Source organism: Anomaloglossus baeobatrachus, chromosome 6 (genome assembly GCF_048569485.1).
Source record: "Anomaloglossus baeobatrachus isolate aAnoBae1 chromosome 6, aAnoBae1.hap1, whole genome shotgun sequence".
In the NCBI taxonomy this organism is placed as follows: Eukaryota; Metazoa; Chordata; class Amphibia; order Anura; family Aromobatidae; genus Anomaloglossus; species Anomaloglossus baeobatrachus.
Genome location: NC_134358.1, coordinates 579,066,160 through 579,083,490, shown reverse-complemented (window position 1 = coordinate 579,083,490; position 17,331 = coordinate 579,066,160). Strand labels below are relative to the sequence as shown.

Here is a 17,331-nt window from a genome sequence, read left to right as displayed (position 1 = left end):
TCTCAAGCCAGGAGACTAGATCCTAAAAAGACAAGTGAGAAAGAGCCATGAGCCAAGATCAGATGGGCCGATCCACCTTCTAACCACACGAAACTACCGAGAAGCTTGACAAAAAACCATCTGGATACACAGCAGCCGCAGAATGAGGGTCACAACACACATAGTGCTGGACTATCTCATATAGGACCTTATGGTATATCTTCAGATTGGGGCATATAGACGGGAAATAGCCAAAATAAGGGAACAATGGTTACAGGAACACGACACAAACAAGGTCTCATGGTGGGAGAAACATTCTCTGTCCTGAACTAACCAATTAGTTTAAGGGTTAAAGTGGGTGATTTTCATGGATAACACACACATGTATATAACTGGGATTGTCTTGCGTGTCAGTGTATGTATCAGGTCCATGAGTAAGGGAAATCCAGTCAAATATCTCCTGGTCGTAGGAGATGGAAACGAGACAAGAAAAGATCCATTAGTGTTGTGATATAATTATGGGTATCCAGGTAGGGAACTGGGGTGAAGCAGGTAGGAAATTCCCGACGACTCAGGTAGCGCGCTCCTATATACCTCCTGATATACTCATAATTAGTCACAAAAGGGGGATTGTGAGAGGATACAATCCATTTTGTTCTTATAGTTTCCATCTTGTCTTATAACTGAATGATATCATAGGGCTCAGTTTACACTGATGGGCGGGAAGTTTCACTTTTCTACACACCCCTGCCGCTCTTATTGGTGCATAGTTCTGAGGAGTTATTTCTTTGTTTGGGATACTATATACACTGGTCCCATGATGTAATAAAGCAGAAACTTTCAGTACACCACAAAGCATGTGTGTTGTATTAATTTCCCAAGCACTCGTAAAACAAATCTTACTAATTTGAAGCTCCAATGGTGTAGAAGGAGTGTATTTCCCTTACAGCTCTTACCTTTGCAGGCCTGCAGGTTACAGAAGCGCCGCTCCATATGTCCGGTGAGGACGTCCTCGCACCACAGGCCTCTGTCTCCCGGGGGGTTGTATGTACGGAAACGTCTCTGCTGTCCGACACCACAAGATCGAGAACACTCACCCCATTCCGACCAGGGGTTCCACGAACAGTTCCTGCCCCAACAGTCCTCCGAGTCACAGAGGGGAGAGTCCGGACCTGACATCGGGAGACAAGCAAACTGCCACTTCACTCACATCCAGAGCTGCAGATTATGGAACAGCAGAATAATAAGCGAATATCTGGACATGACTGGATAAGACACGATGTAAAAGCAGAATAGTGTCTGCAGCTCTGGAGGTGACTGGAGGACACTCCTGGGCTGGGGATCAGGGAGGAATTACCGGTACATTGGGGCAGGTTACACACATCCTCCTGGTACGTCTCTCCTGTACAGTTGCTTCCTCGGGGGCAGTATCGGGAGCGGGTTTTCACTGCAGGATAGTGGATATCCGAGCAGCTCTTAGAACATGGCGTCCACAACGACCAGACACTCAGCTCCTCCCCACGGCCTACATAGGATCAGAGCATTCAAATAATTCACTGACAATGAGCTTCTCCAGGGACTTGGCTGAGTCCTAGATGGAGAGGAAGAAGTACAAGAGGGAGGGAAAGAGAAAGAAGAACAAGAGAGGGGGAAGGAGAAAGAAGAACAAGAGGGAGGCAAGGAGAAAGAAGAAGAACAAGAGGGAGGGAACGAGAAAGAAGAACAAGAGGGAGGGAAGGAAAAAGAAGGACAAGAGGGAGGGAAGGAGAGAGAAGAACAAGAGGGAGGGAAGGAGAGAGAAGAACAAGAGGGAGGGAAAGAGAAAGAAGAACAAGAGGGAGGGAACGAGAAAGAAGAACAAGAGGGAGGGAAGGAAAAAGAAGAACAAAAGGGAGGAAACGAGAGAAGAACAAGAGGGAGGGAAGGAGAGAGAAGAACAAGAGGGAGGGAAGGAGAAAGAAGAACAAGAGGGAGGGCACTGGAAAGAAGAACAAGAGGGAGGGAACGAGAAAGAAGAACAAAAGGGAGGAAACGAGAGAAGAACAAGAGGGAGGAAACGAGAGAAGAACAAGAAGGAGGGAAGGAGAGAGAAGAACAAGAGGGAGGGAAGGAGAGAGAAAAACAAGAGGGAGGCAAGGAGAAAGAAGAACAAGAGGGAGGGCACTGGAAAGAAGAACAAGAGGGAGGGAACGAGGAAAAAGAACAAAAGGGAGGAAACGAGAGAAGAACAAGAGGGAGGGAAGGAAAAAGAAGAACAAAAGGGAGGGAAGGAGAAAGAAGAACAAGAGGGAGGCAAGGAGAAAGAAGAACAAGAGGGAGGGCACTGGAAAGAAGAACAAGAGGGAGGGAAGGAGAAAGAAGAACAAGAGGGAGGGAAGGAGAAAGAAGAACAAAAGGGAGGAAACGAGAAAGAAGAACAAGAGGGAGGGAAGGAGAGAGAAGAACAAGAGGGAGGGAAGGAGAGAGAAGAACAAGAGGGAGGGCACTGGAAAGAAGAACAAGAGGGAGGGAAGGAGAGAGAAGAACAAGAGGGAGGGAAGGAGAGAGAAGAACAAGAGGGAGGGCACTGGAAAGAAGAACAAGAGGGAGGGAACGAGAAAGAAGAACAAGAGGGAGGGAAGGAAAAAGAAGAACAAAAGGGAGGAAACGAGAGAAGAACAAGAGGGAGGGAAGGAGAGAGAAGAACAAGAGGGAGGGAAGGAGAGAGAAGAACAAGAGGGAGGGAAGGAGAAAGAAGAACAAGAGGGAGGGAACTGGAAAGAAGAACAAGAGGGAGGCAAGGAGAAAGAAGAACAAGAGGGAGGGAAGGAGAAAGAAAAACAAGAGGGAGGGAAGGAGAGAGAAGAACAAGAGGGAGGGAAGGAGAAAAAAGAACAAGAGGGAGGGAACGAGAAAGAAGAAGAAGTGAGACGGAACGAGAAAGAAAAACAAGAGGGAGGGAAGGAGAAAAAAGAACAAGAGGGAGGGAACGAGAAAGAAAAAGAAGTGAGACGGAACGAGAAAGAAGAACAAGAGGGAGGGAAGGAGAAAGAAGAACAAGAGGAAGAGAACGAGAAAGAAGAACAAGAGGGAGGGAAGGAGAAAGAAGAACAAGAGGGAGGGAAGGAGAAAGAAGAACAAGAGGGAGGGAAGGAGAAGGAAGAACAAGACGGAGGGAAGGAGAAAGAAGAACAAGAGGGAGGGAAGGAGAAAGAAGAACAAGAGAGGGGGAACGAGAAAGAAGAACAAGAGGAAGAGAACGAGAAAGAAGAACAAGAGGGAGGGAAGGAGAAAGAAGAACAAGAGGGAGGGAAGGAGAAAGAAGAACAAGAGGGAGGGAAGGAGAAAGAAGAAAAAGAGAGGGGGAACGAGAAAGAAGAACAAGAGGGAGGGAAGGAGAAAGAAGAACAAGAGGGAGGGAAGGAGAGAGAAGAACAAGAGGGAGGGAAGGAGAGAGAAGAACAAGAGGGAGGGAAGGAGAAAGAAGAACAAGAGGCAGGGAAGGAGAAAGAAGAACAAGAGCGAGGGAAGGAGAAAGAAGAACAAGACGGAGGGAAGGAGAAAGAAGAACAAGAGGGAGGGAACGTGAAATAAGAACAAGAGGGAGGGAAGGAGAAAGAAGAACAAGAGGGAGGGAAGGAGAAAGAAAAACAAGAGGGAGGGAAGGAGAGAGAGGAACAAGAGGGAGGGAAAAAGAGAGAAGAACAAGAGAGGGGGAACGAGAAAGAAGAACAAGAGGGAGGGAAGGAGAAGGAAGAACAAGAGGAAGGGAAGGAGAAGGAAGAACAAGGAGGGAGGGAAGGAGAAGGAAGAACAAGAGGGAGGGAAGGAGAAGGAAGAACAAGAGGGAGGGAAGGAGAAAGAAGAACAAGAGGGAGGGAAGGAGAAAGAAGAACAAGAGGGAGGGAAGGAGAAGGAAGAACAAGAGGGAGGGAACGAGAAAGAAGAAGAAGTGAGACGGAACGAGAAAGAAGAACAAGAGGGAGGGAAGGAGAAAGAAGAACAAGAGGAAGAGAACGAGAAAGAAGAACAAGAGGGAGGGAAGGAGAAAGAAGAACAAGAGGGAGGGAAGGAGAAAGAAGAACAAGAGGGAGGGAAGGAGAAGGAAGAACAAGAGGGAGGGAACGAGAAAAAGAACAAGAGGGAAGGAACGAGAAAAAGAACAAGAGGGAGGGAAAGACAAGAACAAGAGGGAGGGAAGGAGAGACAAGAACAAGAGGGAGGGAAGGAGAAGGAAGAACAAGAGAGGGGGAACGAGAAAGAAGAACAAGAGGGAGGGAAGGAGAAAGAAAAACAAGAGGGAGGGAAGGAGAGAGAAGAACAAGAGGGAGGGAAGGAGAAAAAAGAACAAGAGGGAGGGAACGAGAAAGAAGAAGAAGTGAGACGGAACGAGAAAGAAAAACAAGAGGGAGGGAAGGAGAAAAAAGAACAAGAGGGAGGGAACGAGAAAGAAGAAGAAGTGAGACGGAACGAGAAAGAAGAACAAGAGGGAGGGAAGGAGAAAGAAGAACAAGAGGGAGGGAAGGAGAAAGAAGAACAAGAGGGAGGGAAGGAGAAGGAAGAACAAGAGAGGGGGAACGAGAAAGAAGAACAAGAGGGAGGGAAGGAGAAAGAAGAACAAGAGGGAGGGAAGGAGAGAGAAGAACAAGAGGGAGGGAAGGAGAGAGAAGAACAAGAGGGAGGGAAGGAGAAAGAAGAACAAGAGGCAGGGAAGGAGAAAGAAGAACAAGAGCGAGGGAAGGAGAAAGAAGAACAAGACGGAGGGAAGGAGAAAGAAGAACAAGAGGGAGGGAACGTGAAATAAGAACAAGAGGGAGGGAAGGAGAAAGAAGAACAAGAGGGAGGGAAGGAGAAAGAAAAACAAGAGGGAGGGAAGGAGAGAGAAGAACAAGAGGGAGGGAAAAAGAGAGAAGAACAAGAGAGGGGGAACGAGAAAGAAGAACAAGAGGGAGGGAAGGAGAAGGAAGAACAAGAGGGAGGGAAGGAGAAGGAAGAACAAGAGGGAGGGAAGGAGAAAGAAGAACAAGAGAGGGGGAACGAGAAAGAAGAACAAGAGGAAGAGAACGAGAAAGAAGAACAAGAGGGAGGGAAGGAGAAAGAAGAACAAGAGGGAGGGAAGGAGAAAGAAGAACAAGAGAGGGGGAACGAGAAAGAAGAACAAGAGGGAGGGAAGGAGAAAGAAGAACAAGAGGGAGGGAAGGAGAGAGAAGAACAAGAGGGAGGGAAGGAGAGAGAAGAACAAGAGGGAGGGAAGGAGAAAGAAGAACAAGAGGCAGGGAAGGAGAAAGAAGAACAAGACGGAGGGAAGGAGGAGGAAGAACAACAGGGAGGGAACGTGAAATAAGAACAAGAGGGAGGGAAGGAGAAAGAAGAACAAGAGGGAGGGAAGGAGAAAGAAGAACAAGAGGGAGGGAAGGAGAAGGAAGAACAAGAGGGAGGGAAGGAGAAGGAAGAACAAGAGGAAGGGAAGGAGAAAGAAGAACAAGAGGGAGGGAACGAGAAAGAAGAACAAGAGGGAGGGAACGAGAAAGAAGAACAAGAGAGGGGGAACGAGAAAGAAGAACAAGAGAGGGGGAAGGAGAAGGAAGAACAAGAGGGAGGGAACGAGAAAAAGAACAAGAGGGAAGGAACGAGAAAAAGAACAAGAGGGAGGGAAAGACAAGAACAAGAGGGAGGGAAGGAGAGACAAGAACAAGAGGGAGGGAAGGAAGAACAAGAGAGGGGGAACGAGAAAGAAGAACAAGAGGGAGGGAAGGAGAAGGAAGAACAAGAGGGAGGGAAGGAGAGAGAAGAACAAGAGGGAGGGAAGGAGAGAGAAAAACAAGAGGGAGGGAAGGAGAAAGAAGAACAAGAGGCAGGGAACTGGAAAGAAGAACAAGAGGGAGGCAAGGAGAAAGAAGAACAAGAGGGAGGGCACTGGAAAGAAGAACAAGAGGGAGGGAACGAGAAAGAAGAACAAAAGGGAGGGAACGAGAAAGAAGAACAAGAGGGAGGGAAGGAAAAAGAAGAACAAAAGGGAGGGAAGGAGAAAGAAGAACAAGAGGGAGGGAACGAGAAAGAAGAACAAGAGAGGGGGAACGAGAAAGAAGAACAAGAGAGGGGGAAGGAGAAGGAAGAACAAGAGGGAGGGAACGAGAAAAAGAACAAGAGGGAAGGAACGAGAAAAAGAACAAGAGGGAGGGAAAGACAAGAACAAGAGGGAGGGAAGGAGAAGGAAGAACAAGAGAGGGGGAACGAGAAAGAAGAACAAGAGGGAGGGAAGGAGAAGGAAGAACAAGAGGGAGGGAAGGAGAGAGAAGAACAAGAGGGAGGGAACAAGAAAGAAGAACAAGAGGGAGGGAACTAGAAGAAGTAACATTTGTGAAATATGTTGTGCCACAACTTGATGAGTTTTTTTGGCGGACTGTCTCATACCCTGTCTCGCTCTATATGTCACAATACTGTCAATTACACCTTCATGACTTGTGGCCTGTGTCTTAATGGAGAAGAGCTGCAGTATAAAGTATGGGAAGTCTCAGCATTTTTTCCATCCTTACTACAGACATACAAACTGTGAACCCAGTGGCGGCTACAAAGTGGCAGTTTTGCTGGTACCTGTGGATGCCGTGGTCGTCTCCATCGTTGGTGCTATCATATCTGGAAGACAAAATGCAGGTAACATGTAATATACATGGGGGTGTCTGACTGCAGGGGTCAGGGTGTGCCGCACTCACCACTACACTCTGGCGTCTGACAGTATTTTATGTCCACCCCGGGCCCCTCACAGACATTGCCCCCATTGGTCGGGGCAGGGTCGGTGCACTGACGTGATCGTGTCATGTTACCCAGTCCTCCACAGGAAACTGAGCAGGAGCTCCAAGGTGTCCACGGGGTGAAGCCTCCGTTCACCGGACAAGCTGAGAATGTGCAGTTCATGAGGCCACTCACACACGTGCTGCAGAAAAAGGCAAAATAAAGAGGCTGAATAATAGAAGGACATGCAAAAGGACAAGAGGTAGGGGATCAAGAAGATGGAAGGAGAGGAAGAAGTACAAGAGGCATGGGAGTGATAAACTGGATGAAAGGAAGGATAAGAGAGAGGGGAACAAGAAGATGGAAGGAGAGGAAGAAGGACAAGAGGGAGGAGAACGATGAGATGGAAGGAGAGGAAGAAGGACAAGAGGGAGGAGAACAATGAGATGGAAGGAGAGGAAGAAGGACAAGAGGGAGGAGAACGATGAGATGGAAGGAGAGGAAGAAGGACAAGAGAGAGGGGAACAAGAAGATGGAAGGAGAGGAAGAAGGACAAGAGGGAGGAGAACAATGAGATGGAAGGAGAGGAAGAAGGACAAGAGGGAGGAGAACGATGAGATGGAAGGAGAGGAAGAAGGACAAGAGAGAGGGGAACAAGAAGATGGAAGGAAAGGAAGAAGGACAAGAGGGAGAAGAACAATGAGATGGAAGGAAAGGAAGAAGGACAAGAGGGAGGAGAACAAGAAGATGGAAGGAGAGGAAGAAGGACAAGAGGGAGGAGAACGATGAGATGGAAGGAGAGGAAGAAGGACAAGAGGGAAGAGAACAATGAGATGGAAGGCGAGGAAGAAGGACAAGAGGGAGGAGAACGATGAGATGGAAGGAGAGGAAGAAGGACAAGAGGGAGGAGAACAATGAGATGGAAGGAGAGGAAGAAGGACAAGAGGGAGGAGAACAATGAGATGGAAGGAGAGGAAGAAGGACAAGAGGGAGGAGAACAATGAGATGGAAGGAGAGGAAGAAGGACAAGAGTGAGAAGAACAATGAGATGGAAGGAAAGGAAAAAGGACAAGAGGGAGGAGAACAATGAGATGGAAGGAGAGGAAGAAGGACAAGAGGGAGGAGAACGATGAGATGGAAGGAGAGGAAGAAGGACAAGAGGGAGGAGAACAATGAGATGGAAGGAAAGGAAGAAGGACAAGAGGGAGGAGAACAATGAGATGGAAGGAGAGGAAGAAGGACAAGAGGCATGGGAATGATAAGCTGGATGAAAGGAAGGATGAGAGAGAGGGGAAAAAAAAGATGGAAGGAGAGGAAGAAGGACAAGATAGAGGAGAACGACAGACAGGAGCGGGAAGTCAGGGACTGGGACAGATGGACGAATGGGGGAGGGTATAGGCCAGGGTACGACAACAAGGAGATAAACTAGGAAGTCTCAACAGAGCCAGTCACAGGCTACAGAGCAAAACTATAAACGGCACAGGAAAGCAGGTTTAGAGACCATATATATAGTGTCTCCTGAAACCAGAATGAGGCTGATGGGAGTTAACCCCTGACATGACCAAGCTGGGTCTGTGAAACTCTGGAGCGGGGAATACCGGTCCTGGATCATGACAGGTAAGAAGAAGATGAAAGGAGAGGAGGATAACAAGAGGAACAAGAAGATGGCAGGAGAGGAAGAGGAATGAGAAGATGCAAGAAGAGAAAGAGACAAGAGGGAGGAGAACAAGACGATGGAAAGAGAGGTAGAGAAACAAGACAGAGGGAATAAGAGATTGGAAGGAGAGGAAGAAGGACTAGAGCGAGAGGAATGCAAAGATAGAGAAAGATACAGACTAGGGAAAAAAAGCGCAGATAGGGTCTTTCCAGATATATAAAAGGGCAATGTGTAGTGATATACACTCACCTTATGTGGATGTGAGGGTCAGACAGCATACAAATAATGGCGGCTGCCACAGGCCCACATGGACAAGTCTTCAAAGCTGGACAGGAGAAGGGGTTAACGCCGCACTGTCGCCAAAGAAGATGAAAAATTGTTGATTAACTAATAATTATTTTATTCCATAGGTCTACGCATTTCGAGGTATAGAACCTTTTTCTCAGGACCAAAAAAAAAAAAAAAATAAAAAAAAATCAACAATTGTATTGTTGATTTTTTGGTCCTGAGGAAGAGGTCCTAGACCTCGAAACGTGTAGACCTATGGAATAAAATAATTATTAGTTAATCAACAATTTTTCATCTTCTTTGGCGACAGCGCGACATTAACCCCTTCTCCTCTCCAGCTATGAAGAAAAGGTAGAGAAAGAGGAAGAAGGACGAGAGGGAGTGGAACAAGAAGATGTAAGGAGAGGAAGAGGAACAATGGAGAGACAAAAAAGGTCAAGAAGTAGGGGAAGAAGATACTGAATGAAAAAGAGGAGATGAATACAAAAGAAGGAGAAAAATAAGAAACGATCTTGAAAAAGAAAGAGGGAAAAAAAATGAAGGTGGTGAAGAAGAAGAAGAAGTAGGAGAATGTTGAGAAGAAAAAGAAGTGGGAAAAAAAAAGGAGAAAAAGGATTTAAAAAATGGAATTAGATGAACAATGACAATCAGGTGGAGAAAGGTAGAAGAAAAAGACGTAGTAAAAGGAGAAAAAGAAGAGATGAATGAGAAAAAGTAGGAGAAAGAAAATAAAATGGAAAAGATGCTGAAGAGGGAGAAGAAAAAACAAAGACAGGAAAAAAAGTGGATTAAAAAATGAAGAGAAAGAGAAGGAAAATAGAAATAAAATGAGTGAAGGGTGAAAAGGAAGGAAAAGAAAAAAGGAAGAGATGGAGAAGAGAAGCAGAAGGAAAAGAAGAATGAGAAGAAGGGTAAAAAAATGGAGAAAAAGAAGGAGAAGAAAAGGAATATTATGTAGGAGGAGAAAAAAAATAGAATAAGTGATTGAAGAAGAGGGAGATGAAGAAGGGAGGGAAGGAAGGAAGGAAGGATGAAGAGAAGCAAATAAGAAGATGGGGAAAAGAAGCAGAAAGAAAACGTCACAATGACTATGGGGAATTGGGGCTCCTAAGCTGATCATCAAGCTATGGGGCCTTATGCTATCCTTAACGTCAGGGATACTACTAATGGTGGAGAGGCCCGAGTCTCCTTTCGGGCCCTGCTCCTGACCAGTCCACTCCTGATCTTATCAACCAGCATAAATAGGAGGGGAGCAGATGTGATAGGTCTCCTCAGAACATGTGATTATAAGAGCAAGCAGACTAGAAGATTAACTCTTGCTAGCCTGCCTCTGAATCAGCACACAGCAGGTCGACGCCTGAGCCTGCCTGATTTGGTCCCAGACACCAGAGAAAGCATCGGGCAGAGTGTCAGAACCTGCAGTGTGAACAGAGACCAATGCCACCATGACAGACGGTGACGTTTGTGAAAAACTCCATGTGACAGAAAAGGAGAAAAAAAAGTTGAATAAGGAGAAGAAGGAGGAGAAGAAAAAAGGAGGAGAAGAGAAGAAAATGAAGAAACAGAAGAAGGAGAAAATGGAGAAGAGGATAAACAGAAGGAAATTGGGAAGAGTGTGAAGAAGGAGGCAGGGAAGAAGGAGAGAAATGAGAAGGAGGAAAAGGAAGAAGCAGAATAAGAAATAGAAGGAGAAAACAGAAGATGATATGCAGACGGAAAATGTGAAGAATGAAGAGAAGAAGGAAAGGAAGGAGGAGAAGAAACGGGAGATGAAGATGGAGGAAAAGAAGGAGAGTAAGGAGAAGAAATAGTATGTATGAGAACAGAAGCAGGGCACACTGAGCGGCCATCATCCTCCGTACCATGAGCTGCAGCCCAGGTGGACCTCTGCTCCCGGTGGCAGCTCGTCTCCCGGCTGGATGAGCAGATCATCAGATAAATTGCTCCTCAGTCCACGGAGAATTTCCTCTGTCACCAGACAAGGGCAGTCCTGAGCAGAACACCGGGCACAGAACAAGTGTCAGCTCTCTGCTTACCAGAGGAGGACTTTCCCCCTGTCCAAACCATGCGATGGACACAAAGGACTACAGATCGCTAGAAGACATGGACATCACATGGCCAAGATAGAGGTCATCCCCGGACGCCAATATTAATGTTTCACATCCATTGACAACAAGCAAAGATCTCAAGAACTATGAACAGGTGATGCATAAATGAGGACATTGTATTTTTCAGGGTGGAAATGCCACCACGGAGTCTGACCGTGACGCAGGAGCCGTTGTGGTAGTAGGTGCCCAGTGGACAGTGACATCCCTCTTCACAGTCGTCCGGGAAGCATTCCACCTGCTGCGTCAGATGAGCACAACTGTATGGACAGCTGTCATTCTTCCCGCACTCCCGGTACAGACGGTCTACAGGACAGCCGATATCTACGGAAAACACGGAAGAGCCAGCGATGTGATACGGACAGGACGGTCGCCGGAACCTACAGAGAACAGGGATCTATAGAGACCTACACTGGAATGAACAGGGTGCAGGGGACATTTGTCTGTAGATAGAGGTGTACTGGAATCAGCGCCTCCTACCACCAGCCCTGCAATGACGAGGAGTGGTGTCTCCAGGTCGGACTGTGTGCAGCTACCTCTTCTCAGATACGGACTACAGGAAGTCTCCGAGAATTGGCGGCAGATTCCATAGTTCAAAAATGTCACATCTGGTTCTTTTCTGACCCATAGATACTCGTACACCTTACTTTACCTAGACACACTTGGGTGTTGCACATCCGGCTCTGCATGGCGTTTCCTTCACATTCCTGATGCCAACAATCCCGGACCCGGATCTGCTCTCCTCCCCCACAGCTCATGCTGCAGGGTGACCATGAGGACCACTCACTCCATGGATTCAATTCTATAACCAGAACCAAGCACAACAGTGACCCCAAAAGACCCCAAATGTGAAGTAACAAGAACTAATGAATAACACTAAAGATCCCAAACCAGAATCCTCAGTGAAGGCTGGCGAAGATCGACTCCAAGTTGGGGCTGTACTTACCTGAACAGTTGCGGACCTGGCAATGTCTCTTGTCTTCAGGGTCCCCTACACAGCCATGGCCACCATGTTGAGGTGCAGGACTGTCACATTGCCTAGACCGAGTCTGTGTTCCTTCTCCACAGCTGGCAGAACATAAGGACCAAGAGGTCCATGATCCCCAATGCCCATCCAGGTGACACTGAGGGTCCGGTGTGCAGAGCATGAGGCCATAGGAACATGTGCTGAAAAAGATGGGCAGAGTCATTAATCTTGGAGGAATCTTACTGAAGAGACACCAGAGCCATTATTACTGAAACACCAAAGTTATCACCGAGGAAGCCAAAGTCCCCACCAAAGCTCCAATGTCATTACTGAGGAACCAAAGTCCTTCCTGAGGAGCAAAAGTGATTACCGAGGAACGAAAGTCATCACCGAGGCTCCAAAGTTATCATCAAGTCAGTACCAAGGCAACAATGTCATCATCAAGTCAGCACCGAAGCAACAATGTCATCATCAAGTCATCACCAAGGGGTAAGGCTTTGACATTGAGGTTTGATACCACTTAGGGCTTGCCACATTGGCATTATTACTGGTCTCGTAAGATGTCTCCTAATTCTACATTTTTGAGGACATATGGTGCATCCTAAGTGCTGCCTTCGACCACAGATGCTTTTATGTGACTGTGGTGCTGCAGTTTAGCTTCGGTTCTGTGCTGTGTTTGGTTACTGGTGGTTGTGAACGTGTGACCAGGTTCTGCAGAACCGCTCTGTGACCCATGTGCAAACTGCATTCCGCCAGTTCACTATCTCAGACAGGCTGGCGGATGTTTATGTCCTCAGCTTTTAAGGAACGGCCCCTACCCCAAGCCCTCTAATATCGTCTATATCCTGATACAACGCAAGATCACTTCTTTTGCGAGACTGAACACCAATCTGAAAGCTCTGGTTATGGAGCTGCAGTATTTCTGTCTCGGACCGATATGCAGCACGTCCCAACTGCCTCGCACACAATTACTGTCAGTCGCTGGAGTGAGCGTCCTCGCTGGATATTGTCTTGGTTTGTGCGCCTGTTGTCTCAGTGATGGGAGCAGCTTCTTGTGTGTGCCGATTCGGCATGTAACAAAGACTTCACGGACCCAATGCTCGGTGTGTTGTGGTAGATGAACGCCGGCCTCGCTACCTGGCAATGTGCGTGGATGTAAGGACGATATCTCTATCAGACACCTGAGGTATGACAGTCTCACTACTGAAGTTCCCCCAGTGCAGTCACCACATCGAGCCCAAAGGACGATCACATCAGAGTAAAGACCCTTCTAAACCCACCACTCCCAGCAGCAAACCAGTGGAGGCTGGGGAGAACGTTTCCACGCTCGCGCCAATACTTTGTAAGTAGTAATCCCGATCAAAGAGAAAAAAAATAATGTGATAAAAGATCCAGGACCAAGTCTGCAGAAGATGACAGACATCACGGCTAACACCAGATCCTGGCCACTCACCAGTTCTGGCACAGGCCGGTCACCACTTCTCCAGGCTGCACATATTCCCAATGGATGGGACCAGGCCAAGCAGAACCAGAGTCCAAAGAACCTGAAGACACAAGTGACTGTTTGTTGTGGACCTTCTGAGGAGGTTTCGGATGGTCACATAGTCGTCCCTGACCAGACTTACCCAGAGTGCTGATCTTGTATTTGCATATACAGTCGCTGGGGGCCACACACCCACCGTCCTGCATCAGTTGCCCCTCGGGACATCCACATGACGGCTGGCACTCCTCACTGTCCAGGCACACGACGTCTCCGTGAAGATGGTCGCAGGATCGGGGGCAGGGTTTACCACAGGTGAAATCCACCAATCCTCCTCCGCACTCTGCACAGGAGAGGACATATGGTCATGTCCTCAGCATTATGGTGGATCAGTGGACCGGCGGATCCGAGTCCTGAAACTTGAGCTAACAGGAAATCTGTCCCATCCCCCATTACCTGAGCACTGGGTGCTGTTGTCCCCGCACGCCTGGCTCTGGGTGGTCTCCCCTGGACATGGTGAACCCCCAAACCGTGCTGGAGGGTTATTGCACTGCCGGGTCCTTACAGAGTCTCCTGAACAAGCGTCACAATACGACCACGGACCCCATGGACCCCAGTGACCATTGACTGTGGAGATATGGAGGGAGGTTACATGATGCTCAGGTGGTCCCAGCAGGGGAACGTCATCTCCTCACAGTTTACCTGGACAGAAGGACGGGTGTGGACACTGCCGATGCTCCAGCTGTACCCCAGCGTCACCGTAGTACTGCTGAACATCTGGACACTCGTCTCCAGCACCCTGGGGACTGGGACAAGCACAGCTCCGGTACCGGGTCACCAGCTCAGTACCACACGTCCTGGAGCAGGGGGTCCACTCCGACCACTCACACCAGCTGCCGGCCACTGACATAAACATGATGAGGAGTTTACATTGAGACGCACCGGACGACCTCTGATGATTACAGCTAGCGCTGAATATAACTGAGCTTGTGCAGCAATGCAACTCGGAGAGGGAACGTGTGCAGATACAGAGGAAGCCGGCGGACCCCCGCAGTGCAGGACCCCGGAGGTCACCCCTCACCCGCAGTACTCACCGGCACACACCGCACTGGTGCACATCATGGTGCCGTTCACACAGGTGCTGCAGAGACATCAGTCATTGGTCACAGCGGTCTCAGGAGGTGTGCGGAGAGATCGGAGCGGATCTTACCAGTTATTACACCCATCGCCCCGGGGCACAGTCTCTCCAGGGAGGCGTCTCTCTCCGGTCAGGATGTCCAGGCAGGTGCAGTCCTGCAGCTCCACACAAGAAGAGCCATTCAAAGCCAGCAGCTTCCCCGAGGGGCAGTGACAGCCGGGCAGGCAGCGCTCCAGGCACTGCGGGGGAAGACAAGGAACCATGAAGTCACTATCACAGCGATGATGTCACTTCCTGTAAACTCAACCTTATATGGACAGAACATCTAAGCTGAAGCGACCAAAGGGCCGAGAATACCCACAATGCTCAGTGCAGGGGGAGCGCACAGGACTGAGATTACCCACAATGCTCAGTGCAGGGAGAGAGCACAGGACAGAGATTACCCACAATGCTCAGTGCAGGGAGAGCACAGGACTGAGATTACCCACAATGCTCAGTGCAGGGAGAGCACAGGACAGAGATTACCCACAATGCTCAGTGCAGGGGGAGAGCACAGGACAGAGATTACCCACAATGCTCAGTGCAGGGCGAGAGCACAGGCCGAGATTACCCACAATGCTCAGTGCAGGGGGAGAGCACAGGACTGAGATTACCCACAATGCTCAGTGCAGGGAGAGCACAGGATAGAGATTACCCACAATGCTCAGTGCAGGGCGAGAGCACAGGCCGAGATTACCCACAATGCTCAGTGCAGGGTAAGAGCACAGGACAGAGATTACCCACAATGCTCAGTGCAGGGAGAGCACAGGATAGAGATTACCCACAATGCTCAGTGCAGGGGGAGAGCACAGGACAGAGATTACCCACAATGCTCAGTGCAGGGGGAGAGCACAGGACAGAGATTACCCACAATGCTCAGTGCAGGGCGAGAGCACAGGCCGAGATTACCCACAATGCTCAGTGCAGGGGGAGAGCACAGGACTGAGATTACCCACAATGCTCAGTGCAGGGAGAGCACAGGATAGAGATTACCCACAATGCTCAGTGCAGGGCGAGAGCACAGGCCGAGATTACCCACAATGCTCAGTGCAGGGGGAGAGCACAGGACAGAGATTACCCACAATGCTCAGTGCAGGGGGAGAGCACAGGATAGAGATTACCCACAATGCTCAGTGCAGGGGGAGAGCACAAGACTGAGATTACCCACAATGCTCAGTGCAGGGGGAGAGCACAGGACTGAGATTACCCACAATGCTCAGTGCAGGGAGAGAGCACAGGACTGAGATTACCCACAATGCTCAGTGCAGGGGGAGAGCACAGGACTGAGATTACCCACAATGCTCAGTGCAGGGGGAGAGCACACGACAGAGATTACCCACAATGCTCAGTGCAGGGAGAGAGCACAGGACTGAGATTACCCACAATGCTTAGTGCAGGGGGAGAGCACAGGCCGAGATTACCCACAATGCTCAGTGCAGGGGGAGAGCACAAGACTGAGATTACCCACATTGCTCAGTGCAGGGGGAGAGCACAGGACAGAGATTACCCACAATGCTCAGTGCAGGGAGAGAGCACAGGACTGAGATTACCCACAATGCTCAGTGCAGGGAGAGAGCACAGGACTGAGATTACCCACAATGCTCAGTGCAGGGAGAGAGCACAGGACTGAGATTACCCACAATGCTCAGTGCAGGGGGAGAGCACAGGACCGAGATTACCCACAATGCTCAGTGCAGGGGGAGAGCACAGGACTGAGATTATCCACAATGCTCAGTGCAGGGAGAGAGCACAGGACTGAGATTACCCACAATGCTCAGTGCAGGGGGAGAGCACAGGACAGAGATTACCCACAATGCTCAGTGCAGGGGCAGAGCACAGGACAGAGATTACCCACAATGCTCAGTGCAGGGGGAGAGCACAGGACTGAGATTACCCACAATGCTCAGTGTAGGGAGAGAGCACAGGACTGAGATTACCCACAATGCTCAGTGCACGGGGAGAGCACAGGACAGAGATTACCCACAATGCTCAGTGCAGGGAGAGCACAGGCCGAGATTACCCACAATGCTCAGCGCAGGGGGAGAGCACAGGACTGAGATTACCCACAATGCTCAGTGCAGGGGGAGAGCACAGGACAGAGATTACCCACAATGCTCAGTGCAGGGGGAGAGCACAGGACAGAGATTACCCACAATTCTCAGTGCAGGGGGAGAGCACAGGACAGAGATTACCCACAATGCTCAGTGCAGGGAGAGAGCACAGGACAGAGAATACCCACAATGCTCAGTGCAGGGGGAGAACACAGGACAGAGATTACCCACAATTCTCAATGCAGGGGGAGAGCACAGGACAGAGATTACCCACAATGCTCAGTGCAGGGGGAGAACACAGGACTGAGATTACCCACAATGCTCAGTGCAGGGGGAGAGCACAGGACAGAGATTACCCACAATGCTCAGTGCAGGGGGAGAGCACAGGACAGAGATTACCCACAATGCTCAGTGCAAGGGGAGAGCACAGGACAGAGATTACCCACAATTCTCAGTGCAGGGGGAGAGCACAGGACTGAAATTACCCACAATGCTCAGTGCAGGGGTAGAGCAAAGCACAGAGATTACCCACAATGCTCAGTGCAGGGGGAGAGCACAGGACTGAGATTACCCACAATGCTCAGTGCGGGGGGAGAGCACAGGACTGAGATTACCCACAATGCTCAGTGCGGGGGGCGAGCAAAGGACTGAGATTACCCACAATGCTCAGTGCAGGGAGAGAGCACAAGACAGAGATTACCCACAATGCTCAGTGCAGGGGGAGAGCACAGGACTGGGATTACCCACAATGCTCAGTGCAGGGGGAGAGCACAGGACTGAGATTACCCACAATGCTCAGTGCAGGGGGAGAGCACAGGACAGAGATTACCCACAATACTCAGTGCAGGGAGAGAGCACAGGACAGAGAATACCCACAATGCTCAGTGCAGGGGGAGAGCACAGGACTGAGATTACC

General features: G+C 49.3%; 1 protein-coding gene across 1 annotated transcript in view; it reads right to left on the bottom strand.

The window, feature by feature from the left end:
* The window catches only part of LOC142243992 (SCO-spondin-like), a 476,497-nt gene that overhangs the window by 108,636 nt on the left and 350,530 nt on the right, over positions 1-17,331 (bottom strand). Inside the window, 14 exon segments of the mRNA XM_075316177.1 lie at positions 936-1,151; positions 1,337-1,504; positions 6,553-6,594; positions 6,672-6,892; positions 10,498-10,625; positions 10,898-11,064; positions 11,393-11,542; positions 11,687-11,907; positions 13,161-13,251; positions 13,333-13,530; positions 13,644-13,814; positions 13,890-14,090; positions 14,282-14,328; positions 14,398-14,564. Coding sequence (XP_075172292.1) covers positions 936-1,151; positions 1,337-1,504; positions 6,553-6,594; positions 6,672-6,892; positions 10,498-10,625; positions 10,898-11,064; positions 11,393-11,542; positions 11,687-11,907; positions 13,161-13,251; positions 13,333-13,530; positions 13,644-13,814; positions 13,890-14,090; positions 14,282-14,328; positions 14,398-14,564 — 2,188 coding nt within the window.